Raw genomic sequence first — 15,025 nt, forward strand, 5'->3', positions numbered from 1 at the left:
ATTTATTTGCTACAGTGTGCCCAGTGTTCCAGGGCCAGCATGGCATACAGTACCGAGGATTGAACTCAGGTCTGTGTGCTTGCCAGATAGGCACTTAGATTGCTGTGCTATCTCCCCAGCCCAGAAAACATTTTTTAAGAAAACCTTTCTTGAAATGATTGGCACAAAAATGTCTTTAAGTTTTATCCTTTTTATATTCTAATATATTTAATGAAGAAAAACTAGCACTGCTATTTGAGGATTCAATTTAAACTGATTAAAGGGAATTGATACTTAACCACTTTCATCACTAGGTTAGAAAATATTTTCATACTGAGACAGCGTGGGATTAAAAATATTCACATAGGCTCTATTCTAACTATATGAGGTACATGTTTCTTTCCATTTTTAGGAGATTAGTGCATTTTATAAATCATGGCACTGGCTTAGGATACAGTTTGAAAATACCAAGAGTTCTCCAAAATATGGTCTCCTTTCCCTAACATTTGGCAATTATCAGATTGATTTCCCTAATTTATAATGAATAGATGTCTAAAATTAAATCTAAATATTTAATATGAACAACTGTGCTAATATTTTATACAATCCTTTTAAATGCATAAAACTTTCCATATCCAGGTAAATACAAAACAAGTTCCTTGTCACTTTCAGGAGAAGAGAGCAAATGGTGCTTTGTAGCCGTCTGTATCACTATTGTAGGTAAGCAGATCTATTCCTGTGCAAAAACAACTTATGACTAATTGCTTATTAGTTATCTACAAAGAGAAAATTACTATGTGCACATACAACTATTTTTATTCACACATGTGTGAATTTTGTTCATTTAAATTCCCACATAGTACATGTTGTAGACCTAAAATGACAAGTACAGAGGTACACATTTTAACATATGCACTGTTGATCCTGAAAGCCACAGTTCCTCTAATTGGTAAAGTTCATTTTACCTGGCGATGCAGCCTGATAAATGACCTTCTCGCCTTCTCGCTCTGGCACTGCTGTGTGGCAGACCGCCATCATGGTAAGAAATTCACAGATGATAGGCGCAGTTGGCTGGGAGAAACAAATGCATAACTCAGAAAGTAGCCTTTTGACACTAGTGACTGTAAGACGACTTTACATCTGTCTATCAGGAGCACAACTACCAAACATGGTGGGGGGGGGCATGAGATTACCATCAGCGAGGAAGCTGATGTACACTTCTCCACCTCCATTCATCTTGTACCACTTCATTTGCTTTCTAAACACATACAAGGCAAAACAGGAATAGTATGGTGGAAAAAAAAGATGAATTCTGTCCTTGGAGCATGTGAGAGAAATTCTAAAATGTTAGGGCTGGGAAATGGCTCAGTGGAATAAGTGCGTGCCTGGTAAGTGAAAGGTTCCAAGTTCAATCCCTGGCGGTCCCTCTAATTCCCCCCCCCAAAAAAATGTTCACTTATCCAGTTGTAAATCCTTATCAGGCTTAAATTTGGGGCATTTAATCTTACTGTGGGTTAGGGTGATGAGGACAAGGGATTTCTCTGTCATGTCTTGCCTTCCCTTTTTCCAAATACAATAATATTTACCTAATTCAAGTCTCACTAAACAAAAAAACAAAAAAACTGAGTTACTCCTGTGCTCCTGCGTGGACTCTTGTGGCCTACATAGACTGCAAAGGAGACCGACCCTTTAGCAGGGAGCTAAAGCATTTATAGGAGACAGAGAGATAGATAAAGTTAAACTTCTTCCTGTCTACATTTTGAGGAAGGGACACAATATTCAAATTTATAAAGGAAAAACATATCTTTATTTTTTGGGTAAAAAGTAAAAATCAAGTATCAAAGAGAAGGGCTGAGAAGATAGGTTAGTGGACTAAAGCACCTGCTTAGGCAGACACAAGGGCTAGGGCTTGATCCAGAGCCTGCTGTGCTCGCCCTGCCCCCAGGGAGCCCAGAGACAGCAATTGAGACTGGGTGTGGTGGTGCACACCTGTAATCCTAGTGCTTGGGAGGTTGAAAACAGGAGGATCACTAGAGTCTGATCTGTGTAGTGAGACCCTGTAGACACTGTACTAAATACATTAAAAAAAATCTGAGAGAAGAGATTAGAAAGGTTAATCATAACATTAGTTGAAAAAATTGTTAGTTTAGAAAAAGCAGAGAAAACAGACATGGTCTGGTGTGTGACACTCAGACTTGTAGAGGGATGGAACACAAATACATACACAGGGATTACTGACAGTGTGCCAAAAACTCTAAAGAGACTGTACAAATACAAAAGGAAACTGGGGATAGCCAGTGATTATTCTCAAGAAAGGAGACCAGGGCTGAGCCTCAGGAAGAAGTAAGAGAAATGATTTCCACCAGTCAGCATGGCACACATCTGAAAAGGTCCCAAGGAGAAGAAGGAAGTGTGAGAACACTGAAGGGCACTGTGGTCTCAGGTGAAACAAAGAAAAAGTAGCTCAAGGGGAGCCTGGTGCCTCTGGCTTGGGCCATGTGGGTGGGCCATATGACAAAACTCTGAATCAAGGGAGGAGCCAAAGAGTGGATGTGAATAGGAAAGGGACAGGACTTGATTTGCTTTGCAACATTCCACCCATCTGGTACAACAGTAATTGGAGGGAATGAAATGGAAACAAGGAGTCTGGTTAGGGCAGTAACCTGGACTGGAGAGAACTAAAGCAGAGCCTGGTGTATATTCTAGAAGTTAGCACTGATAAGGGCTTGGAGTCTCATAAGAGACCTCACAGAGGTTGAGAGGAAGGTATAAAAGGCGAAGCCTTGAGCTCATAGAAAGTGACAAGATTAGTGATGGAGAAACTTACTGAAGCTGAGTAAACAATAGTGCAGAAGTTGCTAGCTCTAGGCTTTGTAGGGACTGATGTAAGTATTTTGCCTAAGACTCTCTGGGGGGGAGGATCACATGCAAAGGCACCCATGTGAACAGAGGGTTCTACCCAAAGGCAGATGTGTTAAATCCACCTGGGCTGGAAGTGTTTTTGGACAGTGATCCTAAGTTCAACTTTGGACATATTGATCCTGAGCAATTGTGAGAAAACACTTAAATTCCAAGAGACCTTGTAATTTAATCTGCTGGAATCAGAATAATTCAGTAGCTTCATAAGTCAGTAGCTTCATAACTGTAAATTCACAGAATGGAAGATGTCAAGTTCCTACTGTGATTTGGCAGTGGCTTTATGATAATGAGCAAGTAACTTTACTTTCATAATATTTTCAATGTTTTAGGACTCTAAGGATTAATAAAATTACTATAAAAAATTAATTCTTAGCTGGACATGGTGGCACATGCCTATAACCCCAGCACTTGGGAGGCTAAGGCAGGAGGATCATTGCGAGTCTGAGACCAGCCTAGGCTACAAAGGGAGCTCAATGCCCCCTGAACTATACAGTGAGATCTGGTCTCAAAAAGATAACAAATAAGTAAATAATTATTTAATAAACAAGGAAATGTTTTTTAAAATTAAGAGCAAGTTGCTGCATATAGAGTTCTACAATTACATAGAATTAAACATTTTAAAATGATAGAATGTAAATGATAGCATCAAAACTAAATTTCCAGCTATTATGAATTCATGTTGGTTATGTATAAGTGATTTAGAAGAGATTTTGAAAATTATTAAAGTGATCATGAAGTTAATATATATATATATATATATATATATATATATACACACACACACACACACAGAGACAAAAACAGAAGATAGTTGAGAGATACTTGATTTTCACTCATTGAAGAGACTGATTTAAATTAGTGTCACTTACATGATTATTTTGGAGATTTTCCAGCAATGATGGGTCACTAAATGTTTTTTCATCTCCAAACTGTGAGTTTTGCCTAAAAGAAGAAAAAATAAAGCAACCTGGCTCATTTATAAAGTTCATTGATTTATTTGTCACTCACTTTTAAAGCAAATCATTATGCCTGTAAACTTTGAATGAATTACATATATATGGCCTGAATTTCTAAATAAGATGCCACAGTTTTCAGGATTTTATCATAAAACATATTGACACATTCTAAAATGTGACAGGCATTTGCAATGTAATGAAATATTTTAATTTTACAGTTCATTTTCTTGGAGCTAAATTACATAGTCACAGAATATTTAAAAATTAAGTTTTTAAGGTTCTGGGCAAAGGGGCCGGGGAGATGGCTCAGTAGAATAAGTGCTTCCCTGGCAAGCACAAGGGCCTGGGTTCAATCCCCGGTTCCCGCAAAAAAAAAAAAAAAAAGAAGCAACATTAAAAAAAAGGTTCTGGGCATGAATGAGGTTATAAAATATTATTTTACTTTAGCTACATAACAAATGTTTACTGTATTTGTACTGCTATCACTTCATCATTTTCATGTGAAATTATATAAAAATAACTATATGCCAACATCTATCAGTAACAAATACCTGAGCCAGTAGTTATAAACATATCACAAGTGTTCATCATAAAAGTGGATGGAATGTTTGTCTATGGCTATCTTTGGATCAGCAAGTGTATTATCTGCTCCATATTAAACAAACAGAGTCAGTTTATAACCAACATTAACTAACAGCCATACAATTTAAGAAAGTCCAAAGAATAACAAAAAACATTTAAGTCAGAACATCAAAACAAGAGCGTATACTGTGAAAGACAGAGTAAAAATGCATATAAATTTGTGCACAGGAGAAGAACGTTTCAGAATCTACCACAGAAAGAACAATGTATCCAGCAAGAAAGAATTACAACCCAGGAAGATTTTAACTACAACTCGTACAGGTTAGAAAAGCATTAAAAATGCCCATGTACCAAGTATCAAGACTTCCACATATTAAAGACAGCAGTTTGAAAAGGATAAATCAGTGTAGGAGACAGAAGTAAAAATGATAGAATACACATAATGTCTTCAATGGAACACCCTCCCAGTTTAGAATAAAATACACCTTGATTTACATGTAGTACTTCAGTGTAGTATTTATCAGAATTATAATGCATCTTTATTAGTATGTCATAGTTTAGAATTCTCAGCATATCTCTGGAAGGCAAAATTAACAATTACTAATATCATTGTTATGATTATTTTAGTTTCAAAGATGGGAGGAAACAGCCCAAGAACTTTTAAACAATGTATCAACGGGCAGATAGAAAAACTGGCATATATTTTCCTTACAAATCCTGTGATTTACTAAAAAGTTTATGACTTGGGGATTTACAAAGTTTTCTTCTTATTAAAATGTAATCATTAAGCTGAATGTGATGGCAAACTCCTGTAAACCCAGCACTCTGGGAGGCCCAGGCAAAGGAGGAAAAGTTCACACCCAGCCTTAGTGACTTAGAGAGACTCTTTCTCAAAATTAAAAAAAAAAAAATTAAAAAGGTAGGGACATAGCTCAGTGTGATGGCCCTGGGTTCAGTCCCATTACTGTCCAATTTTGTAATACTCTCCAATGTCGTTAAGGAAACTGAACTATCAAAGAATATCCACAATCACATCTTGCGTAAGGAAGTCTTAATTTCTTTCCAAAGAATTCCAGACTAAAAGCCTTCATCAATCTGAAGTGTCTTATTAATCTCATTAGTATTTTTTTCATTCCATAAATCCCAGTTGTCATAATTGATACAACTTTCAAGTGCATTTATAGTTGGATAATTTAAGATGTGCAATTGAAATAGTTACACAGACACAGCCCATTCATTTCTCAGCAAAGGTTTCACCATAGACAATATTTAAATATTAACTCTTCCCCCAGAAAGTGGCCTCCTTCCCCAAATTGTGAAAAACTGAGACCAATTCCTTCTTTAGTCAGGCACAGAGTTATTATCACTGTGCTCCAAAATCTTGCAAACCACTCACTTTTAGTAAAAATAAAATTAGGAAGCTCATATCACTGAAAGATGAGAACTATTCTAAAAAGTAACAAAAATAGTATATACTATCAGCTGATAAAACTGTAAGTATTTGCAAACAATTGGCAAATAAAAATGAAGCCAACATCAACATTTTGTTGGATCTTTCTTTTCTGAGACAATTTCAAGTGGCACTTTGCTTTTAAGGAGACAAAGATATGGTGTTTTGTAACAACCAGTAAGGCAGGGAACGTTAACAGTGCAGCAAAGGGTGAGAGTGAACACAGGGCTCACGAAGTCAATAGCTTGCAGCTCCTCGCAGCCAGAACTAAAAGCCACAGTGCATTATAAAAAATTATTTCCTGTTTATAGAAAAATGGAGAATTCCTATAGCAATAAAAATTAAGAGAAAATTTAGAAAGTGTATGTTCTAATCGATAATATCTATGTTCATACAGGACAGCACAGACGATCAATTTTACAAAGTTCAGAATTTGTGTAATATGAGATCAGTAAAAAGAAAAGCAAGGGGCAAGGGAGATAGCGCTGTGGTCTAAGCACCTGCCTGGCAAGCACAAGGACCCAAGTTCAATCCCTGGTGCCGCATGATGTGCCCGTCCCCTGCCGAACAGGCCATGGTAACTGAACATGGTGGCACGTGCCTGTAATCCCAGCACTGGGGTGCCTGAGACAGGAGGATCACTAGGAGTCTGAACTGTGTAGTGAGACCATGTACCAAATAAATAAATAAATAAAATTTTTTAAAAAGAAAAGGAAATGTTGGGGATCATACCTTTCACTTCAAATAAAAATCGACTCCAGATAGAACTATTATTTTACAAAAATATTCTACATATGGAAAAAAACCCCAGGAATGAGAAAAATATAGGTTTTATACATAGAGAAAACAGTATTGATAACTTCAACTTCGTACCAGCAAATACTCTGCATAACAGAAACTACTGCAGGCAAAGAGAAAGTCGAAGTTAATAGGCTGGGGAAAAATTCCCACTTATTAAAAAAAAAGATCAACAATACATTAGACTCACAGCAAACGAGAAACATACAAGTCATAGATTACACATAAATGGCTTTACACATCCATTCCATTAGTACTCATAATCCAACAAATGAAATTTATCAGTTCAGTAAGAATAAAGACCTCTCCGTGCTACTGTAACCACAGAAAGGCAGTGAAGTGTGTGCTGCGAGGACAAATTTCTTTTTTGCACCATGTTTTTAACAGCAAAAGGTGAGAAATAACCAAAAGTCTGGCCTTAAAATTCTATGGCATGTAAGAAAGAGCCAATGACACATACCAAATGCAGAGCTGATACAAAACGGTGTGGATGCTTCACTTTGTTTCAAAATGTGAGAGAAAAATTAAATCTGTAGCCTAGGTCTGGAGGGTGACACCTGCAACTGGCCACCCTCAGTGGCGTTAGACAGAGAAATGGAGGGTGTAAGGCAGAAGGAGGAGAAACTTTTCCCCCATTTTATACCATTGGAATTTGTAACATGTTAGTGTGCTGTGGACTTAAAAATAAATTTAAAAATTAAAATAAAATGATGTCAGTTATCTGAAACATGCACACAGCCTACACATCACCAAATGTATGCCCTATACACTTACACAAGGAATACATACACAAAGACAGAGGCAGCGTGACTGTAAACAACTTTTATATTTTATAAAATTAACCACTGTCATGGGCACAAGGGGCATGTGCTTGCGAACTTTAACAAGCAAGCAGAAAGACAAGCTCCAAACTCTTTAACATCCCAAATGTTCTCAGTAGAGAAAACTGTTTGGCCAAGCCATACGTGGGCCACCTGTCTCTTTAGGAGCGAGGTGCCTGCACTCTACATTATAAAGATAAAAATATGCAACTTTTGCCCATGTCGGAATACAATCACATGCAAACCCTCGGAATTCTCTAGCCACATTCAAAGCTCACACTACTTGAATTTGCATATGTACCTTGTTTTAAATATGCTTGGGGGGAGCTGGTGAGATAGCTCAAGCAGCCTAAAGCGCCTGCTTAGGCAAGCTTGGGCAGACGCACGGGACCATGGTTTGTTCCCTGGCACCATGTTTTGTCAGCCCTACCCTCAGGGTGGGCTGAGCCAGCAAAAAAAAAAAAGCCAGCAAAAAAAAAAAAAAAAAAGAAAAAGAAAAAGATATACATATATACTTAGTTATAACACATTGGAGAATAAGGGGCCAAGGAGGCCATTTCTTACTGGGAGGCAATGAGACACACACACGTAAGTATGACCTGACAGAGGCAAAGGGTCTAAGAATCGGTTTTCTTGGCTTAACGTAATAATTGAGCGTGGGCATGAGAGACAGCTTGGTCTAAGCACTCTTCCACATCTATGGGGCACTGGCATCTGCTTTTGCAGTTAGCCTCTGACAGGGAGGCTGACCCAGCCCTGGCCAGGTGTGCACAGACTACTATGAGAGATCTCAGTTTTTTCTCCAAATTCATCATTAAGTCCAGAGTCAATGACTTTTTCTAGGAAGTTGTGCTTTGGGGCCACTGTGTCACAAGCAGGCTGGAAAGGGTTGCAGTGTGGTGTGCCTCCTAGACATCCCTCTGGGAAGAAGCTGAGGCTGATCAGTCTCTCCTGACCCCTTTCTCCCCCCAGTGTTTGCTGCATCTGGGGTGGTTCCCCTCATGCCCACAGCCTGCTCCTGGGATCACATATGTTCCTATCACTGACCTCTAGTGGCGATTTTCCTTCTTGTGTCCCCAGAATTATATGCTGGACAGTGAGTGGCTCCCTGAATGTGATGAGGGTGACTCTGACCTTTGGCCAGCTTTTGGGTGAGTACCTGCAGAACTCAGAGCTAGGAAACTTCATATGGATTGCTACGAGTGCAAGTGTGAGACTTGGATCCACAGAGCCAAAGCCCTGTTTCTTCCTCCTAGGTAGGAGGTGTGTGTGTGTGTGTGTGTGTGTGTGTGTGTGTGTGTGGTGGTCGGCAGGGGATAGAACCCAGGGCCTCAGATATACTCTTTCTCACTGAGGTACACTCGTAGCCCACAAGCAGATCTCAGTGGGAACCCCTATAGTCGCTCCCTGCACCCATTCACACTGTGTTGCTCCCACTCTTGCAAGTCTTCCATGGCGCTGCCAGCCTCAGATTTCAGATCCCCCAGTTTCCTACTGGCACTCTTCACAAAGAGCAGGGCACACTTGCTTCTTTTGTCTCCCTTGGGGAATTCTCACGAAGAACTGCACGCTTCTAGCCGCAGGCCCTCTGCCCTGGCCTTTGGCTCCTGAAGAGCATGCTTTCTCTTACCCCCCTGCCCGTCCAGGCATGTTAGGTTAATCTGAGTACAGAGCTGCAGGCTTCTAGAGCAGACTTCCCAAGTTCTTATGCAGCTGCTTCAAACAAAATAAGCCAACAGAAACTGAGCAGAGATCTGCAGTGATCAGGCTGGGAGAACAGGCCCTAGGGATACCCTGGCACTCACGGCATTCCTCACCTCTGGATGGGGGACTGGCTGTGCTTGCACCCCAACATCTTCAAAGATATGTAATGGTTACCTGGTGATGATCACAAGAGAGCCAGAAACCCAGTTCTGTGAGTAGCTGTCATTCTACCTTAATCATTTATTATATTGAATCCTTGAATTAATGTAACTTTGATCCTGGAATAAAAGATATATATATATATATATATCTTTTGTTATATATTTAATTATCTATCTATCTATCTATGTTTATCTGTGTCTGTCTGTCTGCCTCTCTCAACTTCCTGTCAGTCTTGGAATCTATTTTGGAAGCCATGGGAACACAAGCCTCTGGCATGCCCCATGATATGCTTCACAATGGACTGAGTAGAGGACAAAGGCCGAATACCAGCACCTGCCTGGTAGCCCAGCCCCCTGTGGCAGGTGGAGTGGGACACTGGCTTCCTGGATGAGCTCACGGCTCACCAGTGAGGGTGGCCTCCAAGTTAGTGCTGCGACTCCTCGAAGGCCAGATCTGTCAGGAGGAAGCTCTACCAGGCAACCAGCACCCCGAAGAGCAGCTCCTCCCTGGTCAGCACTGTCTAGGAGCCGGGGCTGTGCCCACTCCCCTAACCTGGAGCACTCACTCTGCTGCGGGGATCTCGGCCGAACTCGGTACGGGAAGCCCATAGAGCACTGTCTCTCCAAAGGGTCTGCATGCCCTGCTTTTCAACAATACTGCTGCTTCCAAATCGTAATACTGTGTTAGAAGATTTAATTTTTAGCACTTACTTTGTTAGTAAGGGACAAGTTGAGGCAAATTTAAGAATATGCATAAAGGATTAAATTCAGTAGTATGTTTGTTTAAAGCTACCTTTGACCAAAATAAAGAGGCTCAGTTTTCTGCTGACTCAAAGTCTTCCTGGCAGCTACACAGCTGTAAGAGAGGATGTTCCAAATCTCTTGTGTGAAAGCCTGCATCACTGGGATGAATACATTCCCCGCCACTTGGGCTGCTTGGAAGACTGACGCCCACTTAGCCGTGGTAGAGCTCATTACGACATGGTCACAACAGAAGGACGCTTCGCCGGCCTAGCTTTTGCAGCAGAGTGAATAAATCCCATTTACTCCAACATAGATCGGAAAGAAATGAGAAATAAGTGACTAGAAAACAGGCAACAGTACTATCTGTTGAATATTTTGATAATACTAAAAACCACAATGAAATGACCATGTACAGAGCACTTTCACCACCCTGAAGAATCAGCCTATCATTTTGCTTAAAAAAAAAATCAGAAAGAATAATATGCAACTGTAATAAATAGTTAAGAAAAGCTAAAATAATATGTTATTGGGATTTATAGTAAAAAAACAGTGGGAGGAAGGGATAGATGGACTAAAGTCAGCCTTGGGGCATACTGCTGAAGCAAGGAATGGGCGCTTGGTTTTTTTTGTTGTTGTTGTTTTGTTTTTGTTTTTTTGTTTGTTTTTGTTTTTATTTATATTTGAAATTTGCCACAAAAGAAAAAAAATGTTATGGAAATATATTGCTTTTGCAAAGAAACATTTTAATGACTACACAGATGTTGGAAAGATCTTTTTATTTAAATCCACACTTCAGCTACTATTAATTTAGACATGGCAGTGTTTTCTAAGGATGGGAGTTGATCTGTGTGGTTCTACGTGCTATGCAAGGTTGGGGGCAGCGATGGGAAGATGGTGCCCCTGCTGGAATAACTAGCTACTGGCGGGAGGCGATCTTACCTATGTAACTCCATTCCAGTTGTTATAGTGTGGATCTAAAATGTCTCGCCAAGGTGTCCTGTACTCTGAGGTAGGCCTTTTAGAAGATAGATAACTGCATCTTGAGGACCACGTACTCAGCAGCGGCTTACTCCACAATGAGTCCCTGGCTCAATGCGCAGTCTGAGGCAGGTAACTGGAGGTGTGCCTCTGCAGGTATCTCTTACTCTGGCTCTTCCATCTCTCTGCCTCTTGCCTGCCATGGGCTGAAAAGCTAGCCGTCCTCTGCCATACCCTGTCACTCTGCCACACCCTGTTACTCTGCCACTTTTGCCTCAAAGCCAGCTGACCACAAACTGAAATCTCTGCAACCACAAGCCACAATAAAACCTTCTTTTTTAAGTTGTGGGTGTCAAATATTTTGTTCCAGTGATGGGAAATTTGACTAATATGAATACATTTAGGTGAACAGAGCTACAACTCTCATGTTATTATTTTTTATTGTCAATAGAATGTGTGTTTGAAAGGGTTTGCCATCACATTTGTAATAGACATGTTTCAACTTTAAATTTTTGTGGCAAAGACTCATTCAAATAAGATAGTAAACTATAAACTATAAACAACTCACAAGTTTCACATATGGATTTCAAATTGAAAGGTGAGACTGCTGAGCAGCCTGCTTGGAGCTCGCCTGCAGAGCTCTGATTTACAGCCATCTGCGCTCCACACCTGAAGACCAGCAGCAGGAAAAGTCAGATGCCTGGGGCACAAGGGTCAGCCAGGATCACACCTGACCTTGATTTCCCCGGGGACATAAAGCCACCTGGATGAGCTTGGGAAAATACTAGATTTATGAATGTAGAAAGCTGTGTACAAACTTCAGTGTGTGAACTTTCCTTCCATCGGTCAAATTTACCTGGTTTGCTTGCTCTTGCTTAAATACACAAAACATTACTGAAATGAATTCAACATTGAAAAATATTCAGTGAAACGGAGAATTTAAGAAACTGTAATTAACCTCAAGTTGCAAAGCTATTTTGTGTTGAAGCAGATATTTTTTAGAGCTACGCCAGATTTTAACTCTGGCTCCTGTGTGAGGCAGCTGTACTCTTTCAATTCCTTACCAGCTTCTCTGCCTAAATTTTATCAACTTTAAGAAGGTCATGTCAAAAATGTCATGGGGGTTGAATGTGGGCCAGCAGAGCTAACACTCAGTGTGGGCCTACTGTGTCTAAAAGCCCTTCAAAGCATTTTAGAAACAGATCTCACTTAATACTTGAAACTTCCCAAGGGTGTCACTACTACCACCAACCAGGTCTTCATGTCTTTCAGGTAAGGATACTCAGGCAGAATGAGTAACTTGTTCAACAGCCAAATTCTAGACCAGGGACCAAACTTGGACAGTCACTTCGAATGACATTTTTTTTTTTTGGCGGAACTGGGGGTTGAACTCATAACCTTGTGCTTGCAGGCAGGCACTCAATGTTGCTGAGCTATCTCCCAGCCCTCTGGGTGGTCAGATTGGAGGCCACATCCATGGTGGCCATTCCATGACTGAGGACACAGCAGAAGCTCAAGAAATATTCGCTCTTTCATCTCTGCAAGTCCACAGGCAATTATTTTACTGATATAAAATCCAAATACATAAAAATGACATTTTATTACAAAGATAGCAAAAGTCTTTGTTAATGTTGTATTTAAAATCCTTAAAAAATAAGTTTGTATGTCATACTGAACTTGAATTGTCCACCAATCATAAAGTGCTTTGGCGCATTTAAAAAATGCTAAGAAGAATGTAGCTGTGTTCAGCTGTGCCAAAACGTGTGCTGCTCGGAGTGTGAAGACTCGTCAATTTCACGTGAACTGGCTGCCTGTTAAGCCCTGGAGTTAGCAGGTGTGCTGAGCATGTCTAGCAAATCTCCACTTTTCTAAAATAAATTTCAGCTTGAAAAATATTAAGTGCTGCTGAACTGCAATGTATATTGGAAGTATGGCTTAATCATAAATGCATATATAATCTAACAGAGCATAACTAAATCTTGAATATTTGATAGTCATCATCACTAAAGGAATCCATTTTATCAACTTTTATTTTCCACCAATGGTGAATTATAAAGTAACAAAAGAAATTTATACAACCCTAAATCAAAATGTAAATACATAGGAGTTTTAAAATAAAAGTAACAAAGGCATGGAATTAAGCCTATACCACACCATGTTTGATAGACCTACAATTAATTATATTGCAGCTTATTGTAGTGCTAGGTAACACAGTATATGAACATTTGTGTCAATTACTTCATTAAAAAATTCCCTTTCTTGTTTAGCAGACTTATCAAAATAATGAAAAATATATGTAACTGTTCCTATTTTTTAAAGTATTTTTTTCATCATATTCTGTAGGAACTTAAAGTTTAACATATCAATACTTGATGGAAAATACCTGTTCCATTCTATGCCTAAGATGTTTTATATTCAGACAGATAGTGAGCTTAAGCTCAACTGCCTATGTTGTATGGTAATATTAATAAGCTTCTCTTGTGGATGGTTAATAACCTAAGCTCATAGACCAAAAATTAAGAGAAAAAGAAGGGCTGCAAGGACAGCTAACATTTTGGCCCTAGCCTTTCAAGGTCAGTGAAGATTCAGGACATAGGAGAGCCTGTACTGTAACATCTTGTAACTCAGCTGTGTCTCAAATTTTCTGATCAAGGAGATTATGGGGCCACAGAAGTGATCGATGATGTAGAGTGTGCCGAAGGAGAGTCCCTTGGAGAGAAAACATTCTCTCAGGCTTTAACAAAGAGCAAACTGGTCAAGTAATGGCCGTTACTCATCCACATGGCTGACACAAAGGTTCTACAAACTGTGGTACAGGATTTCAGGATAAATCCTGAGGGGATTTAACTGACCTTATCAGACACAAAAGTTACATTTCCTGTTATATAGGGCTTGCTTTATCTTGGTCTTGATCATCTAGCAGAAAAGTACAAAAATGAAGTATAAAAAGTAAAGCCATATTAATATGCTAAGCTATAAAAGGCTCAAGTCATCAACTTTTTTTTTTCTTTTTTTGGCAGAACCAGGGATTGAACTCAGGCCCTTGCACATGCCAGGCAAGCATTTTTCCACTGAGCCTTCTCCCCGGCCAAGTCAACAACTTCTGTCATTGCCAGTCTTATGGAAAACCCACTACTATTATGGACTACTGGACTATATTGGAATATTTTGCCGAATTCAGGCACCTACAATATTTAAATGACAATGGAATAGCCTTCTCTGACAAAACTAAACAAAAAAGGGGGATACAAATGAACAACCATTTTGTATCTGTATGTTCAAAATAGTTAAGCTAGATACACAGCTGCATTCTCTTGGACCACTGAATAGAGAGATTTGTTCTAATAGTGTTTGTGGACAGATTATCATGTCTGCATCTTGTACAACGAATAACTACTAAGACAACGATATGCAATGTATTAGTTATTAAAACTGTGCTAGTAATTGGTTTTGAAATTGTCTCACTGCTATTTGTTTCTCAATAAAATTATTTAAAAAATAAAAATAATTAATTAAAAAAATCCCTGGAAGAGCACTTCTTGGGTCCTCCTTCTGTCCCTCTCTTGGACAGCTTTCTTTCCCCCAATAAATATATTCTTCTCTTAAAAAAGAAAAAAAGAAAGAAAAAGAAAAGCAAAGAAAAATATAAAGGAAATTTCCATCGTGTGGGTTATGTCTCAGCAGCATCCTTTCTGCAGTGTACAGAAAGTGGCAGAAGGGGGCACTGCTGAGCTGCAGAGCAAGCTGGCTTCAGGAATCCTAGCTGACACCTTAGGTAGTTCACAGCCCAGGGATTGGAATGCTGAAGTTGATCATTACGGTCCTCATTATAGATAAATAATATAGAACTCTGACAACTCTACCCTTTAAACTAAGTGCTTATGCAATGTTTATAAAGGTTGCTTAATAGAAAATCAGATATTCAATTGACTT

At 39.4% G+C, this 15,025-nt stretch overlaps 1 protein-coding gene across 4 annotated transcripts in view; it reads right to left on the reverse strand.

Annotated features, from left to right (window-relative positions):
- Positions 1–15,025, reverse strand: part of Atp8a1 (ATPase phospholipid transporting 8A1) — a 230,926-nt gene that overhangs the window by 122,890 nt on the left and 93,011 nt on the right. For all 4 annotated transcript variants that reach the window (XM_004642662.3, XM_023702739.1, XM_004642660.3 and 1 more), the window contains 2 exons: positions 3,768–3,840; positions 945–1,050 (listed from right to left, as the gene is read on the reverse strand). In XM_004642662.3, the coding sequence (XP_004642719.1) occupies positions 945–1,050; positions 3,768–3,840 (179 nt within the window). The remainder of the gene's footprint in view (positions 1–944; positions 1,051–3,767; positions 3,841–15,025) is intronic.

Source organism: Octodon degus, unplaced genomic scaffold (assembly GCF_000260255.1).
Source record: "Octodon degus isolate 3935 unplaced genomic scaffold, OctDeg1.0 scaffold00158, whole genome shotgun sequence".
Lineage (NCBI taxonomy): Eukaryota > Metazoa > Chordata > Mammalia > Rodentia > Octodontidae > Octodon > Octodon degus.